The sequence below is a fragment of the Leptinotarsa decemlineata genome, unplaced genomic scaffold (assembly GCF_025532065.1).
Source record: "Leptinotarsa decemlineata unplaced genomic scaffold, Ldec_3_MD MMD2_tig00003192_RagTag_RagTag, whole genome shotgun sequence".
In the NCBI taxonomy this organism is placed as follows: Eukaryota; Metazoa; Arthropoda; class Insecta; order Coleoptera; family Chrysomelidae; genus Leptinotarsa; species Leptinotarsa decemlineata.
This window is the reverse complement of record NW_027412582.1, coordinates 2645064-2671579: the sequence shown is the minus strand read 5'-3', so window position 1 is coordinate 2671579 and position 26516 is coordinate 2645064. Positions and strand designations below refer to the sequence as shown.

General features: G+C 35.1%; 3 protein-coding genes across 10 annotated transcripts in view; all 3 read right to left on the bottom strand.

The window, feature by feature from the left end:
- The window catches only part of LOC141483248 (uncharacterized), a 403587-nt gene that overhangs the window by 188239 nt on the left and 188832 nt on the right, over positions 1-26516 (bottom strand). The gene's annotated exons all lie outside the window — the stretch shown is intronic.
- Positions 1-26516, bottom strand: part of LOC111515695 (4-aminobutyrate aminotransferase, mitochondrial) — a 179114-nt gene that overhangs the window by 145045 nt on the left and 7553 nt on the right. For 2 of the 8 annotated variants that reach the window (XM_074177703.1, XM_074177705.1), the window contains 2 exons: positions 23719-23886; positions 5610-5690 (listed from right to left, as the gene is read on the bottom strand). The exons of 1 other annotated variant lie outside the window; for it this stretch is intronic. In XM_074177703.1, coding sequence (XP_074033804.1) covers positions 5610-5690; positions 23719-23886 — 249 coding nt within the window. Of the gene's footprint in view, positions 1-5609; positions 5691-23718; positions 23887-26516 lie in introns of those variants that run through there. 5 more of the 8 variants (XM_074177707.1, XM_074177708.1, XM_074177706.1 and 2 more) reach the window with 4 other exon arrangements.
- On the bottom strand, positions 7420-9402 carry LOC141483234 (uncharacterized). The gene is made up of 2 exons (XM_074177714.1): positions 8429-9402; positions 7420-8371 (listed from the first exon to the last, which is right to left on the bottom strand). The coding sequence occupies exons 1-2, from the start codon at positions 8595-8597 to the stop codon at positions 7965-7967; spliced, it is 576 nt and encodes a 191-aa protein (XP_074033815.1). The 5' UTR covers positions 8598-9402; the 3' UTR covers positions 7420-7964.

The following is a 26516-nucleotide window of genomic DNA, read 5'->3' as shown; positions in this document are numbered from 1 at the left end:
CTGGAATATTTCCGGATAAACTAAAAATCGCAAAAGTGATACCAATATTGAAATCAGGAGATACAACATCGATATCAAACCACAGATCAATTGCATTGGTCCCTATTCTGGGTAAAATTGCTGAAAAAATAATTGCAATACGAATAGCCTCATTTTTAGAACAAAATAACTTATTCACGAGTTCTAATTAAAGGGGAACACCTTTCGGACTAATCAGATTTTTTGTAGTAGGCACCCCCTCGGAGAGGTGCGTCCGACGACCCTTATTTAGATAGGGAAAGTAGGTCGAGTGGCACATTGTTTTGAAGGTCTTTTCTAATACCTTCACATCTCTGTTAAAAGAAAATTTTTGTAACGATTAGTTTTCGAGATAATTTGAAGATTTAAAGGTATTTTTATTGAGTTCAACTCTTTTTAAAATGCATCAAATTGTTTTTAAGGTACAATTTACGTTCAGAACTTTCATAAAAAAAATTAATTTTTGCTTTTTATGACAACCTGCTAATACGTGTCCATTTGATTTCGTAAAAAAGTAAGAATTATTTGTTTATTACGAGGAGACTTTTTCGGGGGATGGGGTTGGTTACCACCCTTACATTTTAGGTAAATTGAGTGGCACCTCCTTATGAAGGTTGCCTTTTGACGTGGATACTTTATGCTTCTGATAAAAAAATGAATTATACTAAAAACTTAGCTACACAACGAATACAACCTGCTGATTTCCTTGAATGCTGATGACACAGAAAAGTTTAAAAAACTGTTTTAGGATTAATAAATCCCAATAATTGTTTTCAAAGCACACACAAAAAAGTAACACCTAATAAGGGTAACTCACATAGGAAATTTAGAGTAAATGTTCAAAATGTGCGCCATTTCGCTCCATGCAACAATATAGATTTTGTTCGAATTTTGCTCTTACATTATTCAACATCTCAGGAGTTATAGCTCGGAATTCATCAATAATTATTGGCGTGAAGTTATCCACAGATTTCTGGCCACACATACTGACGTAGAGGAAAATAAAAATCTGTGGTTGGGATACGAAATTATTAGCACCCGTACTAATATCTGTGGCTAGAAATAACCATTCACTATAGATTGAACGTGAAATTATTATTTGGTGTAAAACTTTTTTATAGAATCTTGAGTAGATTGACGCGTTGATAATCGCTGTCTCATCAACAATACAAATTTAGGGAAAAATAAAATTGGAAATATTAGACTTACTTTCCAATACCCCATATAAAAATTATATCCGATGATGTGCGTCCATCGAAATCACACAACTTCCATAGTTTCTTGAGTAGATTAACTTGGTGATGACAGTTTTCTTGTCATCTAAACAGATTTCAAAAAAGAAATTGTTGAAACAATCAGAATAATTTTTTGAGATTCCTTGTAATCATGAAAATCACACAACTCCTATAGAATCTTGGGTATATCAATATAGTGAAAACCATTTTCTTGTCACCCATACAGATTTCGAAAGAAAAATTGTTGCAACAATCAGACTCACTTTTTAAAACACCTTGTAGAATTGTAACCAGAAGATGTGCGTTCATGAAAGTTACACACCTGTTATAGAATCTTGGGTAGATTGATATAGTGAAAACCGTTTCCTTGTCACCCATACAGATTTCGAGAGAAAAATTGTTGCAACAATCAGACTCACTTTTTAAAACACTTTGTAGAATTGGAACCAGAAGATGTGCGTTCATGAAAATTACACATCTGTTATAGAATCTTGGGTAGATCAATATAGTGAAAACCGTTTTCTTGTCACCCATACAGATTTCGAAAGAAAAATTGTTGCAACAATCAGACTCACTTTTTAAAACACCTTGTAGAATTGGAACCAGAAGATGTGCGTTCATGAAAATCACACAACTGTTATAGAATCTTGGGTAGATCAATATAGTGAAAACATTTTCTTGTCACCCATACAGATTTCGAGAGAAAAATTGTTGCAACAATCAGACTCACTTTTTAAAACACCTTGTAAAATTGGAACCAGAAGATGTGCGTTCATGAAAATTACAAATCTGTTATAAAATTTTGGGTAGATTGATATAGTGAAAACCGTTTCCTTGTCACCCATACAGATTTCGAGAGAAAAATTGTTGCAACAATCAGACTCACTTATTAAAACACCTTGTAGAATTGTAACCAGAAGATGTCCGTTCATGAAAATTACACATCTGTTATAGAATCTTGGGTAGATCGATATAGTGTGAACCGTTTTCTTGTCACCCATACAGATTTTGAGAAAAAAATTGTTGCAATAATCAGACTCACTTTCTAAACACCTTGTAGAATTGGAAATAGAAGATGTGCGTTCATGAAAATTACACAACTGTTATAGAATCTTAGGTAGATCGATATAGTGTAAACCGTTTTCTTGTCACCCATACAGATTTTGAGAAAAAAATTGTTGCAATAATCAGACTCACTTTTTAAACACCTTGTAGAATTGGAAATAGAAGATGTGCGTTCATGTGTAATTTTGTGTGATTGTGTAATTTTCATAAACGCACATCTCCTGGTTCCAATTCTACAAGGTGTTTTAAAAAGTGAGTCTGAATGTTGCAACAATTTTTCTCTCGAAATCTGTATGGGTGACAAGAAAACGGTTTTCACTATATCGATCTACCCAAGATTTTATAACAGTTGTGTAATTTTCATGAACGCACGTCTTTTATTTCCAATTTTACAAGGTGTTTAAAAAGTGAGTCTGATTATTGCAACAATTTTTTTCTCAAAATCTGTATGGGTAACAAGAAAACGGTTTACACTATATCGATCTACCCAAGATTCTATGAGGGTTGTGTAATTTTCATGAACGCACATCTTATATTTCCAATTCTACAAGGTGTTTAAAAAGTGAGTCTGATTATTGCAACAATTTTTTTCTCAAAATCTGTATGGGTGACAAGAAAACGGTTTACACTATATCGATATACCCAAGATTATATAACAGTTGTGTGATTTTCATGAACGCACATCTTCGGGTTCCAATTCTACAAGGTGTTTCAAAAAGTGAGTCTGATTGTTGCAACAATTTTTCTCTCGAAATCTGTATGGGTGACAAGAAAATGGTTTTCACTATATCTATCTACCCAAGCTTCTATAACAGTTGTGTGATTTTCATGAACGCACATTTTCTGGTTCCAATTCTACAAGGTGTTTAAAAAGTGAGTCTGATTGTTGCAACAATTTTTCTCTCGAAATCTGTATGGGTGACAAGGAAACGGTTTTCACTATATCAATTTACCCAAAATTCTATAACAGTTGTGTCATTTTCATGAACGCACATCTTCTGGTTACAATTCCACAAGGTGTTTTAAAAAGTGAGTCTGATTGTTGCAACAATTTTTCTCTCGAAATCTGTATGGGTGACAAGGAAACGGTTTTCACTATATTGATCTACCCAAGATTTTATAACAGTTGTGTAATTTTTATGAACGCACATCTTCTGGTTCCAATTCTACAAGGTGTTTTAGAAAGTGAGTCTGATTGTTGCAACAATTTTTTTCTCGAAATCTGTATGGGTGACAAGAAAACAGTTTTCACTTTATCGATCTACCCAAGATTCTATAAGAGTTGTGTGGTTTTCATGAATACAAGGAATCTCAAAAATGAGTCTGATTGTTTCAACAATTTCTTTTTCTAAATCTGTTTAGATGACAAGAAAACTGTCATCACCAAGTTAATATTCTCAAGAAACTATAGAAGTTGTGTGATTTTGATAGACGCACATCATCTGATATCATTTCTATATGGGTTGTTGGAAAGTAAGTCTAATATTTACAATTTTATTATTCCCTAAATCTGTATTGTTGATGAGAAAACGATTATCGACGCGTCAATCTAGTCAAGATTCTATAAAAAAGTTAAACACCAAATAGTTTCAATAATTTCACGTTCAACCTATAGTGAATAGGTATTTCCAGCCACAGATATTAGTACGGGTGCTAATAATTTCGTATCCCAACCACAGATTTTTATTTTCCTCTACGTCAGCATGTGTGGCCAGAAATCTGTGGATAACTTCACGCCAATTCAATAATTCTACGACGTAATTCATCCAAATTAGCTGGCTGTGTAGCGTAAACTTTAGACTTTAAATATCCCCACAAAAAGTAGTCCAGTGTTATTAAATCTGGTGATCGTGCTGGCCATTCAATTGGACCTCTTCTGCCAATCCATTGTCCTTCAAAATGATTATTCAAAAAATTTCGAACCTGCTGGACATAATGGGGTGGTGCACCGTCTTGTTGAAAATGGATAAATTCATCTTGACATCTTGAATCCTGTTCAATTATTTCAACTATACGAGGTTGTATTACCTCTTCAAGAAGTTGTAAATAAGAATCACCGGTTAAATTTCCATCAATGAAAAATGGACCTATAATATGATTGCCTAATATTCCGGCTCAGACATTCAACTTTTGGGGATGTTGGGTATGTATTTCTGCGTATTGTCTTGGGTTTTCACCCGACCAATAACGGCAATTGTGACGGTTCACACAACCATTTAAATAAAATGAGATTTCGTCCGAAAAACAGATGTTGTAAAGCAGCTCGGGATTTTGCATTAATCTCTCACTCATGCCCTCAAAAAACTCTTGTCTTTGGTCAAAATCATCCTCATTGAGTTCATGAACAAGTTTAGTTTTGTAAGGATGGAATTTGTGGTTTTTAAGGATTCTCCATGCGCTCGCTCATATGGCTTATTCCGGCCATTGCTAATAAACCTCTGGTACTTAACCTGGGATTGGTGATGACTTGACCAATCACTCCAATCGCATTATCGTCATTCACTACCCTTCTCTGAACATTTCTTTTCTTATTTAAAACCGAACCTGTCTCCCTGAATTTTGTGACCAAATCCAGAACGTGCTTAAGTGTTTACCAGGGTTTTGCTCGTTAAATAATATTGATGTTCTATTAGCATTTTGCTCGTTGCCAAAAAATAAAGCAATAACTGAAACCCTTTCAGCAGTAGTGTGAGGCATTTTTAAATAAATGACAATACACGACCCGTTTAAACAAAACAATCGTACGATGTACTAATGAAAACTGGAAGAAGAGAAGTGGGTATTGATTTTAAAAAAGTTATTTTATTTAACAAAAAACTGATAAGAAGAACTGCTCGAATTTTTTTTTATTTAGGCATACAACTTGTATGCCGAGTGGTCTGTCTAATGTATTATTAACATGGCAATTTTAACTTCAAATTATCTCGAAAACTAATCGTTACAAAAATGTTCTTTTGAAAGAGTTGTAAAGGTATTCGAAAGACCTTTAAAACAAGGTGCCACTCGACCTACTTTCGCTATCTTAATGAGGGTCGTCGGACGCACCCCTCCGAGGGGGTGCGTACTACAAAAAATCTGATTAGTCTGAAAGGAGTCCCCCTTTAATTAGAAATCGACGTGTCCGAGCTTTTTTAAAAAATCTTACTTTTTATGTTCAAAAACGGCTCTGTTAAGTTTTCGTTGTTACACACTTAGAAAAAAAACATTCAGGCTCCAGAATGAACCAAGCACATTCCTTCTGGAAATATTGATCCTCAAAAATCATATTTGTCTTTCCTGAAGTATACTCACTTTTTTTATCAAGTTCTCTATTTTAGCTGGCCAACAATCACATGGATACAATCCCAAAGCAGGTCTGTTTGCGATGATTGGCTGAATTGAAACAGAAAAGAAGCTTTTATAAGGGTTTTTTCTAATTCTTTTCAATATTTGATGGTTATAGGAGAAAGGAACTAATGTAATAGGATGTCCCAGAAATAAAACATATCAGATGCCAATGTGATGCACCTTTGATATTCGAAATTAAATAAATTTTGTTATTACTTTCATTGTGATGTATTTTTTAAATTACTCAAAGAAGTAAATTATTATTAATTTCATTATGAAGTGTTTTCCTAATTATTTAACCAACTAGATAAACCAGGAATGGAAAATTAGCAATATACAGGCTGATTCACGGTGTATGGCACATTAGACGTTTCTGGTGAACCAGACAACGGATCACTTTGAAAATTTAATGGAGGGCATATTCGGACATTCTCTAGCCAACTAAAATATTTTCGACAATGCGGTGTTGCCGCTTCTATTAGAAAGCAGTAGCAACTTTGATTTTTCAAATGGAACACTCTGTATATAATATTATTTTTGGAATCTCCAACAATTGCCCGACAACTTTTCTTGATATTTCCCTATACCTATCTGTTACCGTTTTCGAAATAAAAATTAATTTCAATTTTTTTCTTCGAAAATCATGACTTATAAAAATGCCGATATCTTTTAGTTAAGAAGTACTATGATATCGAAATTTGGTTTGGAATTAGGTGATACTTGGACACTTCCCACACGTCAGCCTAATCTCCGTTACTTCAATACAGGGTGGTAAAAAAATACAGTTTTTTCGTTTGCTTGAAAAAGTTGCTAAAATTTGATTATTTCAAATGGAACACCCTGTATATTATTGAAAATTCGGAAAGCTGCTGAAATTTGCTTTCTTTCTATGTATATCATACCTACACCAAACTAGTCAAGTTTCGGACTTATGAACATTTATTTGTGAAAATGTCCCTTCAGAATGGTATTTCCATTCGGTATTTGGTAAGCAGGCCATGATTACTTTTTGACAGTAGCGTTGTGACATCCTCCTAATAATATCGACATTTTCGTCACTTCAGAAGTTGCAAATACCTTCAAAACGATGGAACAAAACTATTCAAACGAAGTTCTTATGAATTTGTTTATTATTTTTGGACAGTGTGACAAAATTATCAGCAGAACATGTAGAAAGTTCAATGAAATGTATCCGAATCTACCGCCAATGAACCTCAATTATTCCCTGGATATTTTTCACCTGATCATGTGCAGCCGTTTTTGTAGTTCATTCGTTTGCAAAATGAAAAATGTTTTTCTGTGATAACTTTTCAAGTGAATATTCAAAATCATCCAAATTTTGGTAATTGACTAAACAAATGAATTCCTTCGATGAGCTTTCATGCAGGAGTCAGTTGTTTTGCTACAAAGTCAGGAACGGACTACCCCCGATGGTCCACACCCCAAAACTTTGAAATGACAGATATTTTTCAATATTTTTCAACAAATTGAGGTTACTTGGACAATTTTATGAATAAAAGTACTCGTGTGGAAAGTCGATCGGAGCAACGAGTCTTGATAAAAATGTAGTTTCACTCGACGACATCAAACCCGCTCGTCCACCATTATTTGAAATGAATAATTATCAAAGCAGAAATAATAATGATAACGTTAATTCAACAACATTTATCCTGAGATGTCTACCATTATTCGAAAATATTAGTTTTTAAGGAAAATGGAAATGATAGGTAAAATGTTCATAACGAATTTTTATAACGCAAACACGTTAACTAACGAAGCTCAAGAGCCTCAAGAGCAAACAGAAATGAAAAATCCGCTACAGAAACTGCTCGATATGACCACCTTCTCTCTCTATACATTTTCTTAGTCTGCGAAGACACCCTCTCTGTACTTGAAATAGCATTCCAGGGTCGTTTCGTATGGCTTCACAATGTAATGTTATTCTATTCAACAATGCATCTCTTGTGTGAATAGGTGTAGCGTAAACAAGGCTTTTTAGATGCCCCACAGAAAGAAATCCAATGGATTTAAATCCGGAGACCGCGATGGCCATGAATATGGCCCACCTCTACCAATCCATCTATTGTGGAAAATATGGTTCAGATGGTCACGCACAATCAAACTAAAATGAGGAGGAGCGCCATCATGCATAAACCACATATCTCTTCGGGTTTGCAATGGAACATGTTCCAAAAGTCCATTCAAATCGTTCTGAATGAACTCCAAATAACGTTCTCCATTCAATCGGTCCTGTAGAACGAATGGTCCTATAGGATGGTTTCCTATGATACCAGCCCAAACATTCACGTTGAATTTCCGTTAGTGTTTGGTTTGCAATATCCCATGGGGATTTTCTTCGGCCCATATATGGAGATTATGAGAGTTGATAACTCCATCTCTACTGAAACCTGCTTCATCAGTGAATAAAACTCGATTAATAAAAGTCATATCCTCTCTTTGCCTATCCATGAACCAATTGGCATATTCCAGTCGTGCTGGAAAATCTTGAGGTGTCATGGCATGTACCTTCTGGATGTGAAATGGGTGGAGCAGTTGTTCCCTAATTATTCTATGAATAGTGGACTTGGATGTATGGAACTGTTCTGATAGATTTCTGATGCTCATTGAAGGATCATCAGCGACGGCTTCCAAAATATTTTCCTCCAATACAACGGTACGTACAGTCCTAGGAGCGCCCTCACCACCTCGTTTTGGCAAAACTGTACCTACAATAATATTGAAATAAAACAACGTGCTCAAATTAATTATCAATCATTACATACCTGTCTCCCTCAAGCTGCGATCGACACGCTCGAATGTTTCTCTTGACGGTACCGTTCGATTGGGAAAATGCTCGGAATACAGACGACGAGCTTCTGCAGCATTACAAAATGCTCGTCCATAAAATACATGCATATCTGCATATTCATTGAATGTAAACTGTTCGGCCATATCAAAAAAATTCAAAATATCCTATAGAATATTGACAATACAATGATAGTCATATGACAACGCACCACTCAACAAAACAAAATCGCATTCCAGTTTCTCATTTTTTATCAAAACTTTCTAAAAGGTTTTTTTGTCAACATCTGTGAAAGAAATGGAACATAATTATTCCCTGGATATTTTTCACCTGATCATGTGCAGCCGTTTTTGTAGTTCATTCGTTTGCTTTTTATTAGTATAGTAAATATTTTTTCCGATGTGCGTTTTTTCAGCTAAATTTAGATTCGTGTTAAAGAATTTCTCCCATAAAATTATAATTATCAGTGAAACTCCTCAACAGTTTAGCTGTGAAGAAGAATTTGAAACATTCGAATGTTTAGTTTCATGAGATTCAGATAACTGATCAACACGAAACGTGATTATTCCACACGTATTATGTACATACAAAATATGGAATGAATTCGATATTTCATAGTAGAGTAGCTTGTTAGTTTAAAAACACCACGAATCTACAGAACTTGATATTTCTTTTGAAAAAATATCTGCTATCACAATTGTGACTTAAACTTCCATATAGGTACTGTACTTTTTGTTTACGACTTCATTTTAGCATACTTTGTATTATTCCTGTTATAAATGTTGTTGAATTAACGTTATCATTATTATTTCTGCTTTGATAATTATTCATTTCAAATAATGGTGGACGAGCGGGTTTGATGTCGTCGAGTAGAACTACATTTTTATCAAGACTCGTTGCTCCGATCGACTTTCCACACGAGTACTTTTATTCATAAAATTGTCCAAGTAACCTTATTTTGTTGAAAAATATTGAAAAATATCTGTCATTTCAAAGTTTTGGGGTGTGGACCATCGGGGTAGTCCGTTCCTGACTTTGTAGCAAAACAACTGACTCCTGCATGAAAGCTCATCGACGGAATTCATTTGTTTAGTCAATTACCAAAATTTGGATGATTTTGAATATTCACTTGAAAAGTTATCAAAGAAAAACATTTTTCATTTTGTAACTTCGAGGGCACGTAACTTGGTTACGAAGACTTTTAGGAAAAAAAGTTATATGAAGTACTGGTGATATTTTGACCCCATCTATACATTCCCGAGAGAAAAAGAGGAAGTCCAGGGACACCCTGTATAATCACTGTAATCAAGAATGGATATGCAAATATTCAGATTACTATCATCCTTTTCAGACTTCGTAAACATTCAATAAGAATACGTCTAAAAACTTACTTTTGATTTGTGAAAACACGTAATGTCCTGTCACACAGCCTAACGAGGCATGACGCACGCGACGACTGAATTCAATTGAGGGGGGCGCTTCTGGCTATCGTCTGACGGCGGTGAAGCGGTGTTCGTCTGTTGGATCAATCTAGAGAGCATTTGTTACTTTCGACCCGATGTTACTTTTGTACCCGGTCTCCCCTACAAATAGTTTTAAGAGAAGCCCTGGATACAACCATAAACAGGCAATTATGTTGTACTCAGAGGGCAAATCTAACTTCACTTTGTAAAAAACAATTGTAATATTTTTGTACATGCAATACTTGAAAAATTTAACTTAAATCAAACTAACTTGAAATAGAGGCCTTAAAAAATATAATCAGCCTTACATCCTTCCTGTTGGAAGGACCTGCGAGGATACTGGACGGACACATCAGGTGAGTGGCATTACATGCATCCCCCCTGAGTAACCACCAGTATGCTTATCAAACCGGCAAATCGACAGATATAGCATTAAACAACCTTGTAGACGAAATTTCCCAGTGCCTTAACAGCAAGGAGATTGCGGTTGCTGTATTTCTAGATTTTGAAGAAGCATTTGACAATGCACTACCTAAATCTATAGGATCATCTATGGTGAACGAAACTGCAACTAGAACTCTTCAATCAGGGTTACCAGAGGCTGCCCTCAAGGTGAGGTACTATGTCCCCTTCTGTGGTCGCTCCTGATGGATAGTTGGCTTGATGCTCTCGACAGAAGAGTGGTAGATCTGCAAGCTTATACAGATGACGTTGTCATCTTGGCAAGGTCCACGTCGGGAAGGGAAATATTCTCGGACAGTCAAAAGGCTTTGGAAGCTCTTGGCTCCTACCGAGCAACGTCTAAATTGGTAGCATATTGCCAAAAATGACTCTCCTCCATAGAAAAACTCAGCAGATTGTCTCTGGTCTGGATTCCTGATCACACTGGCCTGGAAGGTAATGAGGCTGCTGACTCCCTAGCATAGGAGGGTGCTGCAAGTAGCTTCATCGGAGCAGAACTTGTTTTTGACATCGCTTTTGGCTTTGTCAAACTCCTGGCATTGGCTCACTCACAGGCGTTTATTCACCCTTCGAAGTGATACCAAACAGCAGTTGGACTACAGTAGAGATGAACTTCGATGTCTAACAGGCCTTCTCACGGGTCACTGTCATTTTAATCTTCATATACAGAGACTCGGACTGTCGGAAGACTGTGTGTGTCGCCTCTCTTTGGAGAATGATGAAACAGCAGAGCACGTACACTGTGCCTGCCCCGCTGGGGACCGAATCAGATTTTTAGACTTCGGCAGAGCAGTACTCTCACCCTCTGACCTGAAAGACCACTCACCATACAAACTAATCGGCTTCGTTGAGAAGCTGGGTTTATTTGGTCGATTGTGAATAAGTGTGAGTCACAATAAACACTTGCGGGTTGCGGTGGAGGGTCCAATAGACCCAGTCACTTTGGACCTAACCTAACCTTCAAAAAATAAAATATTTCAACAAAAAAAGGTTAATTCTGTTATTAATTTCATCTAGAAGTGTTTTTTTTGATTATTCAATGAAGTAAATACTTTGCTCATGAATTATTTATTCAATTATTTCATAAAGTTAATTTTGTTATCACTTTCATCATGAAGTATTTCTGTATTTATTAATTGAAGTGAATTTTGTTATAATTATAACAAAGTAATATGAAGAATTTTTTCAACTATTTAATGGCGTAAATTTTGTTATCACTTTATTTTTGGAGTAATTCCTTAATTATATATTGAAGTAAATTTCGTTTTTACTTTTAATGTACTTTAAGTATTTTTTGATCATCTGATGAAATAAATTTCGTTATTGATTTTATTATAATTATAAAGTGTTTTTTTTATTACTCAATGAGGTGAATTTTGACATAACTTTCATTATAAATTATTTTTCTATTATTCAATGACGTTAATTTTGTTAGTGCTTTCATTATGGAGTGTTTTCTTGATTTTTCAATTAAGGTAATTTTGATATTACTATCATCATTTCTCAATGAAGTAAATTTTGTTATTAATTTTTTCATGAAGTATTTTTTTAATTATTCAATGTAGTGAATTTTGCATTACTTTCATTATAAAGTATTTTTTCATTATTTATTGAAGTGAATTTTGTTATTACTTATTATTATTGTCTGAAAAAGTGACATGTTTCGCTATACAATAGCTTCCTCAAGCATAAGCATGAGTTTATGCTTGAGGAAGCTATTGTATAGCGAAACACGTGTCGCGGTTTCTGTAAAACCCTTTTATGTTAGGGCCACACTAACGAGAAATGACATTAATTATCGCGACAATGGACGTTAACCGTAGGTGTAGCCACGACTTAACGCGATAATTTGACGACGGCAGTAACATTGCCGTTTGGCGTTAGGCGATAGCTCAAGTGGCAGTACATCAAAGAGATTAACGCGAGAATTAATGCGATAAAGCGGCTACACTACGTCAGTGTCAGTGTCAACGTCCATCTTCCAAGTAAAATTAACCGTTTTTCCGTTTTTATCGCCAATCATGGACATTCACGTTGACCGTATAATCATACAACAAACTGTATTGATAAGTTTTTCTGTATATTAAAAATACTGCGAGTTGATAAAAAAAGGGAAAATAAAATCGAAATTGTTCAACGGGAATGAAATTCAAAAAATACTTAGGAACGATAATTTGCAAAGGAAAAAATATATTTATTTCGGAGTAAAACAGAAATCAATTTACAAATAACTGAATGATTATTTTAATAATGAACAAACGATAAAGATCAAAGTGAAAAGCCGCTTCATTTTGATATAGGTTGAATTTGACTCTATTGTTAACATCACCGATAAGAGTGAAAATAGCATTTAGAAATCGAACCCCAAAAATGAAATAAAAGGAGGGATTTTTCATCCAGTTTGTAACTGAAAGTTACTTCTTTGCATGATCTACACATCCATGTATAGAGTTATTTATTTTAAAATTAATTACTTCCTTCCTTTCTTTGGAAGATTTCCACATATCAATATGGAGTAGTAGAAAGCCAGAAACTTTCTTTCCCAAAAAAAAAAGTGTATTGTCTTCCATAAAAATGTTTGAGATAGCTGATTCGAAGTTCACGCGATTTTATAACGAATTTGATAATTGATCGTCCAGTCATATCAGTGGTCAGTGGTTTAATCTCGGGATGAAAGAAAATGAGCTATAAACTCGTATACGCTTTTATTTTGCTCTTCTGAAAGTTGTCTCAGAAGTCTCAAAAAATATCGTGTCTGCGATGGAAGTTATTCGAGTTGAAAGGTTACAAAAATCAGTTGATCGCGGTTATCTCGGTTTCTACAGCTCCATTGATGTTTTCGATATTGTCCTCAGATTTAGGAGCATTGTATATACATTAAACACATGCTGATATTTAAGGAGGTAATTCTTAGACCCATTTTAAGGAAAAAACGTCCTATGGACGTATGTCCTAAACGCCTTAACTTTTGAGATACAGGGTGGCAAAGTTTTCAAAAATAATCAGTTTTTTAATAATAACTGAGATAATTTTGTAGACATCTTTGGCATATTTGGTACATATGTTCCATGCCTCAAGGCGCATTTTCTGATATACAATATTCCTAATTTTCTCTGCCAGTGGCGTACGTACGAGTTTTGAAATGTATATTTTTGGCGAAAAAAATACTACGCCACTGCTTTATCTTGAATTAAAAATTATGTTTAAAATCTCCATACATTTTTGAGCACATTTGACTTGCTGGGTTTTCTTTGTCCGACGCATGGTTTTCGCTCAAAAAATTGAAAATCGCTTTACTTAAGGATAAATTCCTTAAAAATCTGATGCGGTATCGATCATCGACTGAAAGCAAACTAAGAGATCAGATTTGTTGCAAAATAATTGAGGATCTGAAAGGTATTTCTTTGTTGTCAGATGCACTGTTCTCAATTAAAATTACGTCATAACGCAGCACCGCTTAATATTTTTTGAAAACATAAATTTAGTTATTCTGGAATGAATGACGTGTAGCAGTATTTATTTACTGCACTTCTTGGAAATATGGAGTTTGTCGATATGTGTTTTCTTTTAAAGATTGAAAGCAGAAAAAACAGCGTACCCACCATAGCAATAAAAAACGAATTCTCTGTATGTACAAACGTCAGTAGCTAATATTGATGTTGGTTTAAAGTGAGGTGTTGGTGTTAAAAACTGTCACAGCGCGTTCTGATTGATTTTGAAGTGTTATTGAAGTTATTTTGGTAGTCCGCTGTTTTTCTGAATATCAGTAAATATGGTAAATTATACGAATGCGGAAATGGCGCAAATGCATTACGTATATGGCCTTGCCGATGGTAATGCAACAGAAGCCAGGCGCATTCATCAGGAAAGATATCCTAATCGTGCCTTACCAGATAGCCAAACCTTTTCAAATATTCATCGTCGACTTGGGGAAACTGGTAGTTTCAAGAAAGGGACTCCGGAAGGTAGACCTCGTGTAATAAGAACTCCTGAAATTGAGGAAGCGGTGCTGCAAGAAATTGAGGAACATCCTGAGACGAGTACGAGGAAGATCGCTAGAACTCTGGATATTTGTCATCAAATTGTTTGGCGTATTTTGGTTGATTTTTTGTTATACCCATACCATATTTCAAGAGTGCAGGCATTACTCCCCAGAGATTTTCCACAGCGTGTGAACTTCAGTCAGTGGTATCTACAAAATTTTGCACTAAATCCGCAGTTTGAGACACAAATTTTGTTCACAGACGAAGCAAATTTTTCTCGGAATGCCATTCAAAATTTCCATAACAATCATGTATGGACTGAAGAAAATCCCCATGCAATAACCGAAACCCATTTCCAACACAATTTTCGGTTAATGTATAGGCAGGAATTATAGGTGATCATCTAATAGGCCCATTTTTTCTACCAGGATGCCTTGATGGTCGTTCTTATTTACACTTTCTCGAAGAAGACTTACCTGGGTTATTGAAAGATGTGCCACTTGCGTTAAGGAATCGAATATAGTACATGCATGATGGCGGCCCCGCTCATTTCAGTGTAATTGTCCGAAACCATTTAAATACAGTTTATCCTCATCGTTGGATAGGTCGCGGAGGACCTCAGCAATGGCCAGCAAGATCCCCCGATCTCAACAGTTTAGATTTTTTTATGGGGTCACCTTAAAACTCTTGTGTATAAAACTCCCGTTAATACTTTAGAAGATTCAAGAGAGCGAATAGTTGCCTCGTATGAAACTATACGAAATACGCCGGGAATATTTGAACGGGTGCGTAATTCCATGCGTAGAAGGGCGGAAGCATGCATACTAAGTGCAGGTGGCCACTTCCAACAATTTTTATAATCAGTTTTGGTATTATTACTAATTAACAAATTTGTGCTATTCGTTTAGACTTACTGTCACAAAATAAAATAAAACTCGTTTTTGTGAAAAATTTATTTTTTTGCAGATTATGTTTTCAAATATTATTAGGGAATTGGTAATGCGTTATGAAGCAATTTTCAGATTCTCATTCATTTTAGAATTGATCTAGTTTCTTAATTTGCTTTCTGTCGATTTTTATTTTTTTTTGAGTGAAAATCATGCGTCGGACAAAGAAATACCAAGAGATCAAATTTTCTCAAAAATAAATTAGGATTTCAAAAATGATTTTATTTTGAAAAAAAGCATTGGTGTAGTACTTTTTCCCCAAAAATATTCAATGCGAAACCCGTAGGGATGCCACTGTTTGAAAAAATACAAATTTGTGTACATCAGAAAATGCGCCTTGGGGCATGAAACATATGTACCAAATATGCCAAAGATGTCTACAAAATTATCTCAGTTATTATTAAAAAACTGATTATTTTTGAAAACTTTGCCACCCTGTATCTCAAAAGTTAAGGCGTTTAGGACATACGTCCATAGGAAGTTTTTTTCTTAAAATGGGTCTAAGAATTACCTCCTTAAATATTAGCATGTGTTTAAGGAACACCCTATAGCTAGTTAGATGCGTATTCCATTTTCGTATAATTGTTGTACAAGGCAGTCTCCTTGCAGAAAAACTTGAGCCAGTTGGTAGAAATTGGCGAGTTTTTCTAGAGATTTGATGGAAGTTTTTTCCCTTCTTCACACTGAATGAATGTAAAGATAATATGTGGAGATGTATATCAAAGAGATATATTTGTCAAAACTGTTTGACGAATAGATTTGTGATTTGAAATTGCTCTTTCCAATTTTTTTAAATAAAATTTATTTTCAAAGTAGTTGAGTGCGTCCAATTGAAATAACGAGCAAATTCGTCTTCTCCGATGATGAGGGATGCCCTCTCATGTTTGGATTTTTCGATAGCTGTTTCAATAATAAGTACATCCGCATCGTCTCTAGCGTGTTCTGTTATAATATTTACACTCCCCAACTTTTCAATGACTATAAAAAAGTTTTTTGCATTACATCGATTTGACAAAAACGTATCTTGACTAATTGACACAAACGTTTCGAAAGAGCAGCTGTTTTGAGTGTGGTCAGGATATCCGTTAAGTATAACAACAGTTTTTGAATCAAAATGTCTTTGTAAATACTCAACGCAGTTATCAAGAACTGCTGAAAAAGTATCGCCTTTACTGCATACGACGAGATGCAGAAGCAATCCACTAGCGATGATCCTTCTGGTCGCTAGCTAAAGCTGTCGATCAACACTTTACAAAATCCACAGTTCCACCACCAAGCAGATGGTTCAATTGCAATAACAGACATAGAAAAAGCAAGTCTATTAGCCGAACAATTTGCATCCCACTCCACAGTCGATTTTCTGGGAAAAATACCACCCACTATTTCCACACTAGAATCCACAATTCCAGAAATTACTTTTCGAAAACATGTAGTCAGGCGATTCTTGAAACAGCTCAAATCTTCCAAATAACTATAGGCTCTTAAGCGATCGAGAAACATGGAAAGTAAAGAGATGTTGCGCTCGATATTTCTAAGGCTTTTGACCGTGAGTGGTATGAGGATTTGCTGGCCAAACTTCGATGCTACCATCAACGCTGGTGTTCCTCAGGGATCCATATTGTCTCCAACCCTCTCTTTATTATGAATCAACGACTTATTGGACAAAACATGAATCCAATATTTTACAATTATACTACTTTACTTTCATGACACAATGATGATCATTGTGTAATGGATGAAAAGGAAAAATTCCGATCGTTAGTCATGAACTCACAACCACCTAAATTGTATCAATTGATTATATTACACAAAGATAACTACCTGATAAGACCGGTAGTTTCTTTCGTTACAGCTCCTTCAGTGAAAATACCCGAAAAACTCATTGCAATTATTCAAAACCACACCAATTACAAATTAAAATTCAGTTTGAGGAATTCATACCATTTGATCAATGAAACTCAAGATATTACACTCCCGGATACTGCCAAATTTATTTCATTCGATTTAAATAATCTGTTTTCCAGCATCCCTCCGAATGAAACGATTACTTTGGTGGATAATCTATTGGACAACAACTCTATCAATCTGGTAGTGAAAAATGAAATATTAGACTTGCTTACGGTGTGTTTGTTACAGAATTACTTCCTATTCAATGAAACGTTCTACTCATCTTGCAAAGGTCTCATAATGGGAGACCCACTCAGTCCTATTCTGGCAGAGATTTTCATGGACGATTTGGAGAAAAGAATAGACAGTAACCCACTGGTAAGAAGTTTCGTGTATTGGTATAGATATGTGGATGATGTCCTGGTATGGGAACGAACAGACAGTTGAAAAACCTTTTAGAAGTTCATCAGTTCTCTCCACCCTTCTATCAAATTCATAATGGAGATGGAACAGGACGAATCTATACATTTTTTTTGACTTGACAATAACAAAAATTAACAACAAATATAACTTTTCAATTTATCGTAAACCGGCAGATATTATCATTGATGATTCGTCCACTCAGCCATATCAGCATAAGGTAGCAGCTTTCAACAGTATGCTCCACAGACTGATAAATGTACCCTTATCAGAAGCGAATTTCAACAAATAATTGAATATAATAAAGCAAATAGCCGTCAACACTGATTATGATAGCGGTCTGATACGTTCTTTATTATCAAAAAAGTTTTACAGTCAAGCTTTGAAAGAAATTTACCCAATTCGAAAAGAAGAGGATGAAAGTTAAAGAACCTTAACCTACTTAGGCCAACCCACTACAAATATTTCAGATTTTCTGCACAGCAAAGGTGTAAAACCAACAACAACTTGGGCATGCACATTAAAAATAACAAAGATAAAAGTTCAGTTTCAGAAAAATCAGGAGTGTATAAATTATCGTGTAGGTCATGTCCGATGTTTTATATAGGTCAAACTGGAAGAACGTTCAAAGCACGCATAAAGGAACACAAATATAGTTTTCAGAATGGAAAAATAAATTCCACATATGCCAGTCATTTAATCTCAGAGGGACAGGAGTTCAACCATGAATACAAACCCCTCCATTTCCAAAAGAAAGGTTTGAAAGTTAACCTGTTGAGAGTATGGAAATAAACCAATTCAAAAACTTGTCATTATTGAATCTGTTCATTCGCAAGTAAAAATGAAGTATATTTACAGGTAGACTTTCGAAAAATGTATTGATACCTGACCTTTTCAGGTAGATTTATTATTTAGCTAGACGAATAGGTACTAGTTCGTAGTATGAAATGGTGTAATTTAGAAGTAACTCTCAGTTTATGCTTGAAGTAGCTATTGTATAGCGAAACACGTGTCGCGGTTTTCGTAAAACCCTTATAGTGAAGATTACAGCGATGCATATCCAACGTGAATCACTACTTTCACACAGACACCGATCTTACAGCGCCTTGAGGATGTTTCTGTAATGCTTGTGTTTTGCCCTTTAAAAAAAGGTCACATTGGTTTAAATATATATGCAAATATACATGCAAATTGTTAATAATTATAATGTATTGACTGATAAATGATACAAATTAGTTATTGTTGATAACATTTCATCAATTCAACTACTTCATACAATTTATGTTTGGAACCTTTGGTGTAGTAATGAATATTATTGGAGTAACAACAATAAAAACCAAAAGAAACTTACCAAACGATTGAAAGACAAGGAAGATTTTTATTTGAAAGCCGACAAACGTAACAAAGTAGTAATTCTGGATAAATTGGACTACTATGAAAGGGTCAATACTACTAACGGACCGTATGCGAAATTTTCCAGGAACCCGTTACCAAAGATGATTGCCGAAGTAAAAGACGTCCCCAAGAAATGCGACAACATACTTACCCCTCAACTGAAACGGAAGTTACAAGTTTCCAACCCAACGGTGTCGAAGCTATATTGCCTCCCAAAAATCCACAAACCGGGAAAATCAATGCGCCCCATCGTGTCAGCTATTGGAGCTCCTACCTACCAAATACCAAAATGGCTCACTAAGGAATTTGAAACCTTCTCTATTACGGAACCTGGTTTTAGTATGAAAAACTCTTTAGAGTTCATATTATAACATACAAGAAACATTGTTCTGCAAGAAGGTGAGATTTTGGTTTTTTTTGATGTTGTTCCTTATTTCCTAGCGTCCCAATTCCACAGACCTTGCAATACCTTAGAGAAAAATAATTTCAATAATAACGAAATCGATGAATTCGTTTATCTTACTAATTTGTGTATGAAACAAAATCGGTTCCAAGTAGAAGGTTGCTTTTCCGTGTTAGGAATCACACGTTAAAAGGTAAGACCTCGTTAATCCTTAGCTCGCACAAGTTTCGACTTCTGAGGGTTGTCGTTCGTAGGGGTGCGACAGCTGGTTAACGGAAAAACATATTTTAAACAGACAAACAACAGGAAGGAACGGCCATGGGAAATCCCCTGTCCCCCTACCTGGCAGACCTGTTCATGAGCAGATTCGAAATGGAAACCAAAGAAAAATCAAAGTATTTCCCTAGGATTTGGCTAAGGTATGTGAACGATATTATCGCGATATTCGATAGCAAAAAATCGAATATTGAGGACTTTGTTTCTTTTTTAAATAATAGATGTCCAACAATAAAATTCACGTATGAGTTAGACGTTTTGGTGATGAGGAGCCAATATAGAGAGTTAGAATAGGATGTATTTAGAAAAGAAACAAGCACGTACAGGTATATTCCTGACAGTTCACATCACTGTGGACAGCACAAATGTGCTGGGTTTAATTTTTTAGTGCATCATCTTTTGACTTTCCCTCTAACACATGATAAGTTCAAAAAAGAAAAACGACCAGTAACGGTTTCTCGAGGGGCATTGTAGATGACATAATAAGGAAGAAGAAGCTTAGGTTAAGAATGAACGAAATCTCGACTTTCAGAAAGGACGGAAACCAAGATAAATAAATATCAGTTCCATACCACCAATATACGAAGAACTTTGGAAAGATTTTCAAGGAACTTGATATGAAGGTGGTTTTTAAAACAAGTCATACACTACAGAGCCTTTTGGGAAGTCCAAAAGACAAAGTCTAGAATTCGGAAAAGTCTGGAATTTACGAAATTGAATGTAAGGACTGCGATGCAAAATATTATGGACAGACAAAAAATATCTATTAAAGTAAGATAAAATATGGAAGACCTGAAAAATCAGCAGTCGCCCATCATATTTTGCAACAAAACCATTCCATAGACTTCAGTTGATTAAGATTAGTTAGACAAGTTAACAACAATAGGCAACTAGATGCCTATGAGAGTGTAGAAATTAGTAAACATAATAATGTTATGAATAACGATGACGGACCAATACTAAATAGCATACTATATAGCTTGTTGAAATGATATTATTAGATTTACTAATTACTACATAAGGGCACAGTGTAAAAATAAATTTAGATAGGAAATTGTGAATATAATTTTTATATAGCTGAAAATTGTTTTATATGTAAATATAACATTTAAACACTATACAGGGTGTAACTAAATAAATGTAAAACATTTAAGGAGGTGATTCCCCATCGGAATCTTTCATATGAAGAAATTTCATTGGAGCATCCCTTGTTAAGATACAGTCCCTTAAAGGGGGTACATAAAATTTGTATAACAAATTTTTTCACAAGCGCTAAAAAAGTTGCAATATTGAAATTAACCTGACGTTTTGTACTACCAAAAAGAGACTCAGCCAGTAATTTATTTGGTTTATCCCATGGTAGTAAGGGGTGGAGAACGCAACTCCTAAAATTTATTTCCAATGTAACTTTTTGTCTTACTATTTGTTTGCCATTTAAAATTTTATTTCCGATAGCCTGTTTCATTCTAAACAAAAAAATGTCTCTGGGGTTTTTTGCCCAAAATAAACCAGTTCGCAGCAAAAAATTATTTTGGGAACAACTACAGAGATACATCGTCATAAATGCGAAAATACGAAACAAATCTATCTAGTAGGTCGCTATCAGCAATAGTGACAATCAAATTGGTATGACGCTGTCAGTTTGTGAATTTTCGAAATTGAATTAATACTAATTGTGTGTTGTTCTGTTCTTAATTTGTTACTTTAATATTTCACTTGTTATTAAAATGGCATACACAAATGAGGAAATGGCTGATATGCATTACGTTTACGGTCTGTCGCAGGGGAATGAGTTAGAAGCTTCTAGAAGATATGCTGAAATGTATCCTCAACGGCAGCATCCTTCACATAGAATATTTGCTCGACTTTATCAACGATTACGAGAATATGGTTCATTCGACAAAAGAACGCAGGATTGTGGTCGCCATCGAGAAGTACGAACACCACAGCTTGAGGAAGCAGTACTTAATTTGATTGAAGAACAACCTACTACCAGTACCAGAAAGATTGCTTTCCAGCTAAATGTTGATCATATGACGGTATTTCGAATTTTAAAGGAACAACTCTTATACCCTTACCATCTGCAACGAGTACAGGCACTGTTACCGCGAGACTTTCCGAACCGTCTTGAATTTTGCAATTGGATGCTGGAGATGATTAGAAGAAATTGTGACTTTCTGAAGACGATAGAATTCACAGACGAATGTAGTTTTTCTCGGAATAAGATTATTAATTTTCATAATTACCACAGATGGGCTGATGAAAACCCTCACGCTATTGTCAAAACTAACCATCAAGAACAGTTTTCTCTTAACGTGTGGCTCGGAGTTATTGGGGATGATTTAATTGGGCCTCATTTTCTACCTCCTCGATTAAATGGTGAAGCATACGTCCAATTAGAGAAGTGCATCCAGTACTGCTGGAGGAAATTCTTTTGGGCGTCAGAAGGGATATGTTTTCTATGTATGATGGGGCTCCCGCCCATTTTAGTCAAGTAGCACGTCAGCATTTAACTGAAACATATTCAAATCAGTGGATAGGTCGAGGCGGATCACAGAACTGGCCCGCTCGATCCCCGAAACTCAATCCTCTCGATTTCTCTATTTGGGGCCATTTACAGCATTTGGTTTATCGTACTCCTGTTCGAGATGTAGAGGACTTGAGAAACCGCATCATCGATGCGTGCAGGGTAATCAGAGAGACTACAGGAATATTTGAGCGAATACGTGGCTCAATGCGCCGACGTCTAGACGCATGCGTAATGTCTGAAGGTAGACAAATTGAACATTTATGATTTCTACATGTTGTGTTGTTATTAATAAATTGGTTTTGTTTATTACCCTCTAATCGTTTAATGCAGGTACTAACTACAAAATAAATCCAGTTCGCATTTATGACGATGTATCTCTGTAGTTGTTCGTAAAATAATTTTTTGCTGCGAACTGTTTTATTTTGGGCAAAAACCCAAGAGACATTTTTTTGTTTAGAATGAAACAGGCTATCGGAAATAAATTTTCAAATGGTCAACAAATAATAAGCCAAAAAGTTACATTGGAAATAAATTTTAGGGGTTGCGTTTTCCACCCCTCACAACCATGGGGTAAACCAAATAAATTACTGGCTAAGTGTCTTTTTGGTAGTACAAAACGTCAGGTTAATTTCAATATTGTAACTTTTTCAGTGCTTGTGAAAAAAATTGTTATACTAATTTTATGTACCTCCTTTAAGGGGCTGTATCTTAACAAGGGATGCTCCAATGAAATTTCTTTATATGAAAAATCCTATCTTTTTTTCGATGAGGAATCACCTCCTTGAATGTTTTACACTTATTCAGTTACACCCTGTATAAGGACATATTGTAAAATAATAGATAAGGCAAATTGTAAAATTAATTTAGGGAGGTATACCTGTATGGGTGGTATACCTATATAGTTCACCTGTATGGTATACCTGTATAGCATAATTAGCGTTAGCTTAGGAAAGTTTCCAGTTTGATGTTCCTCTTGAAGATGATCACTTGGTGATCGAAACACGTGTCGAGATGTTAAAAATAACGATTTTGTGTTGGTAAAGAACTCCAGTAATATTCTTTATTTCATACAAGGTATTATTCACAGAGATTCAAGGTTGACCTTGCATTACAGAAAGTGTGCCTGAGCGCTACGGTTTCCCCGCCGTATGTTTTGGACGAAATGTGTCGCAAATTTTGTGCTGTACAATTTTTGTGGTGAATTATTAATTGGAGCTATAGAAACCGAGATAACCGCGAAAAACTGATTTTTGTGACCTATGACCTTGAATAACTTCCGACGCAGCCACGAGATGTCATGAAACTTCTGAGACAACTCTTAGAACACCAAAATGAAGGTGTATACGAGTTTACAGCTCATTATCTCACATTCCGAGGTTGACCTCTTCTTTTTGCTTACGTGACGGGACTATGAATGGATAAATTTTTCAAATTTCTTAACCAGACAGAGAACCATAAGAATCAGTTCGCAATTCAGAATAATGAAGACTTTTTCACTTACAATATTATGAGGATCGAGGAAGAGTTTCATCAATGGTACACAGTTATATCCCAGAGGAATAGTCGCCATTTGAGTTCTGAGATCCAGAAGAACATTTCCATCAACGTCTTCCAAGTAGTTTCCGATGGATTTCCCATAATGTGCGAAAAGTTCAATATTACTAATGTTCTGAAAATAATAAATCATCTTGGTTGGTATTAGCCCAGGCCTTCGTTAAGTCATAAAAGCTGGAACAATCAATGTATGTCTACAATACAGGTACAAACGAACCCTGGCTACAGTGCTTGGATCGCAGTTAGGCAATAAAGGTGAGTAAAATTGTGTCTGAAATTTGTTACTGTATAAAACTCAGTTTTTAAATATTTTGAATGTAATAATGTTAATCGTCAGAAACCCAGTTCAATAACAATCCCCCTCCCAAGCACTTTTGAAGTATAATTATTTATAATAATACTTTTGCCTGTTACGATATTTTTTTTAATTAATTCGTTGCATCGATTCAACTTCAATTGAATATATTTTCTGTATTACGAACAACCTATAAAAGTAGTCACTTCTTCATAAATGTCTTTTCTATGCGACAAAAACTCTTGGGCTCAGTACTGATTCGAAACGACGCGAATTCGATAGCGATTCCTGGAGAAAATCGTGAAGATATCTGCCAAGTTAATGTTTTTTTTTAACTATCATTGATTGAATTTCGCAAAAGTGCGGATTTACATTTTAAAGGCTGTTAGGGGTTGAATGTCTGGGCCGGCATTCTCATTAATGATATCGTTGGACCATTCTTCATTGAAGGTAATATCAATGTAGACACATACTTAAATCTATTACAAGACTGTGTAGACCCTTTATACAAATTTTAAAAACGATGGCAATTTAGTAGAAAATGAAATAACAATTCAGCAGGATGATGCACCCCCACATTTTGATGTTCGGCTGAGACAGTTTTTGGACGAACGTTTTCCAATACGTTGGATCGGCAGAACGGGTCCAGTGGAGTGACCAGCTGAATCACCTGATCTCACACCGATGGACTTCTTCCTGTAAGGACACCTGAAGTCGAAAGTGTACTATACTAAGCCTACAAATCTAGAAAACCTGCGACAGAGAATTGTTCGGGAATGCCGATTCCTGACTCCGGACATCTTGAATGATGTACGGAACGCTTTCGAGTGTAGTATGGAACTAGGTGGAGGTCATTTTGAACAATCTATCCGTTGATTTTGTTTCCACTAATACTATTTGTTGTTGATTTCCTCATTAAAATGAAGGACAGCGAATTTTCTGTTTTTTCTTAAATAAAATGTTCAACTTTTAATTTATTAAGAACGAATAAACCAATTCTGAAAAAAAATAAGTAATTAAAAGAAAGACAAAAGATATATAGATAGTTAGATAGATAGATAGATAGTTCTTTATTTCCAACAGGTATAAGTACACCCAATAACAGCAAATGTATAAACTGGATAAATGTATATATATATATATATATATATATATATATATATATATATATAAATGTTTTAAATGCGATAGGAATGTGCATTCACATGTGTGTGTTAGTAGGATTAGATACTACAAAAGAGAAAAAAAAAAGTTACATATTGTAAGTAAATGTCGTAATGCAATTTATTATAATAGATAATGGAGATATATTGATGTCACATGAACCACATATAAGATTGAAGTTACTGCAAATAATTGAAACAGGCGATCTCTTCAATTTGTCTGTTCTAATACGATCACAGTAAAATACCTTTGCGTGCCGACTATTTAGTCGAGGTACAGTAAATGAAATTTCTGCTAGCAGGAATTCACAGCTAATGTTATTATGTAGTAAATTATGAAGGAACGTTATAGTTAGAATGATACGTCTAGTATTCAGTGAGATGAAATTACTTTCATTAAGAAGTATAGAGTAATCAATGTTACGGTCTGGGTAAATACAAAATTTTTCATATATAAATATTTTAAAAATTTCCTTTGATGGGGATACCATATTGATACCCCATATTCTAATTTGCTGCGTACGTAACAGTTGAATAGTAATGTCAGAGTTGCTGGATCTGCAAATTCACTACCATTCCCTAATATGAAACCTAAAATTTTATCAGCTGAAGACACGGTACTTTGAATATGAGGATTGAATGACATATTTTGGTCAAATAATATGACAAGGTCGCGCATTTGAGTCAAACGATGCAAGATTTTATTGTTGATATTGTATGGAAACATCAATGCATTTTCTTTTTTCGAGAAGGCAGCAGTTGAACATTTGTTGATATTCAACTCAAGGTGGTTTGTAGTACAGCATACATGTACTGTGTTGAATTTCACTAGTTCGGACTTCCATTATCTACTATATGAAATGATTTGAAATCCCTGGAATAACTTAAAAAGAAGAATTGAAAAATGATAGCTGAAAATAACAATTATATTAAGCAAAATAAACCTGAAATGAAATAATAGTGAAACAAAATACAAGTAACAATTGAACAAAAATAAATAAAAATAAAGAAATGTAAAAAGAAAATAAAAATAAAAAGTTGAGAGATAAGGAATCCACCAGTTCCATTATTGACCAGACCGAGGCAGAAGAGTTCAGATGGAAAATTAGAGAACTGGATCGAGAATCAGTTCCAACATCTAACATCAGCAATGAAGAACGTAGAGCTCTGAACGGCCTACGTAGAGACAACACCATCAAGATCCTACCTGCAGATAAAGGAAACGCTACTGTGGTAATGGATACCGTTCTCTACGAACAGAAGATCGAAGAGGTTCTTCAGAAGGGA

Bases quoted from the DNA above. Each gene is read 5' to 3' on its own strand.
- LOC141483234 (XM_074177714.1), bottom strand. From the start codon at position 8,597: ATGGCCGAACAGTTTACATTCAATGAATATGCAGATATGCATGTATTT. The intron at 8,372-8,428 runs GTATGTAATGAT...ATATTATTGTAG, and splicing joins TCGCAGCTTGAGGGAGACAG to GTACAGTTTTGCCAAAACGA.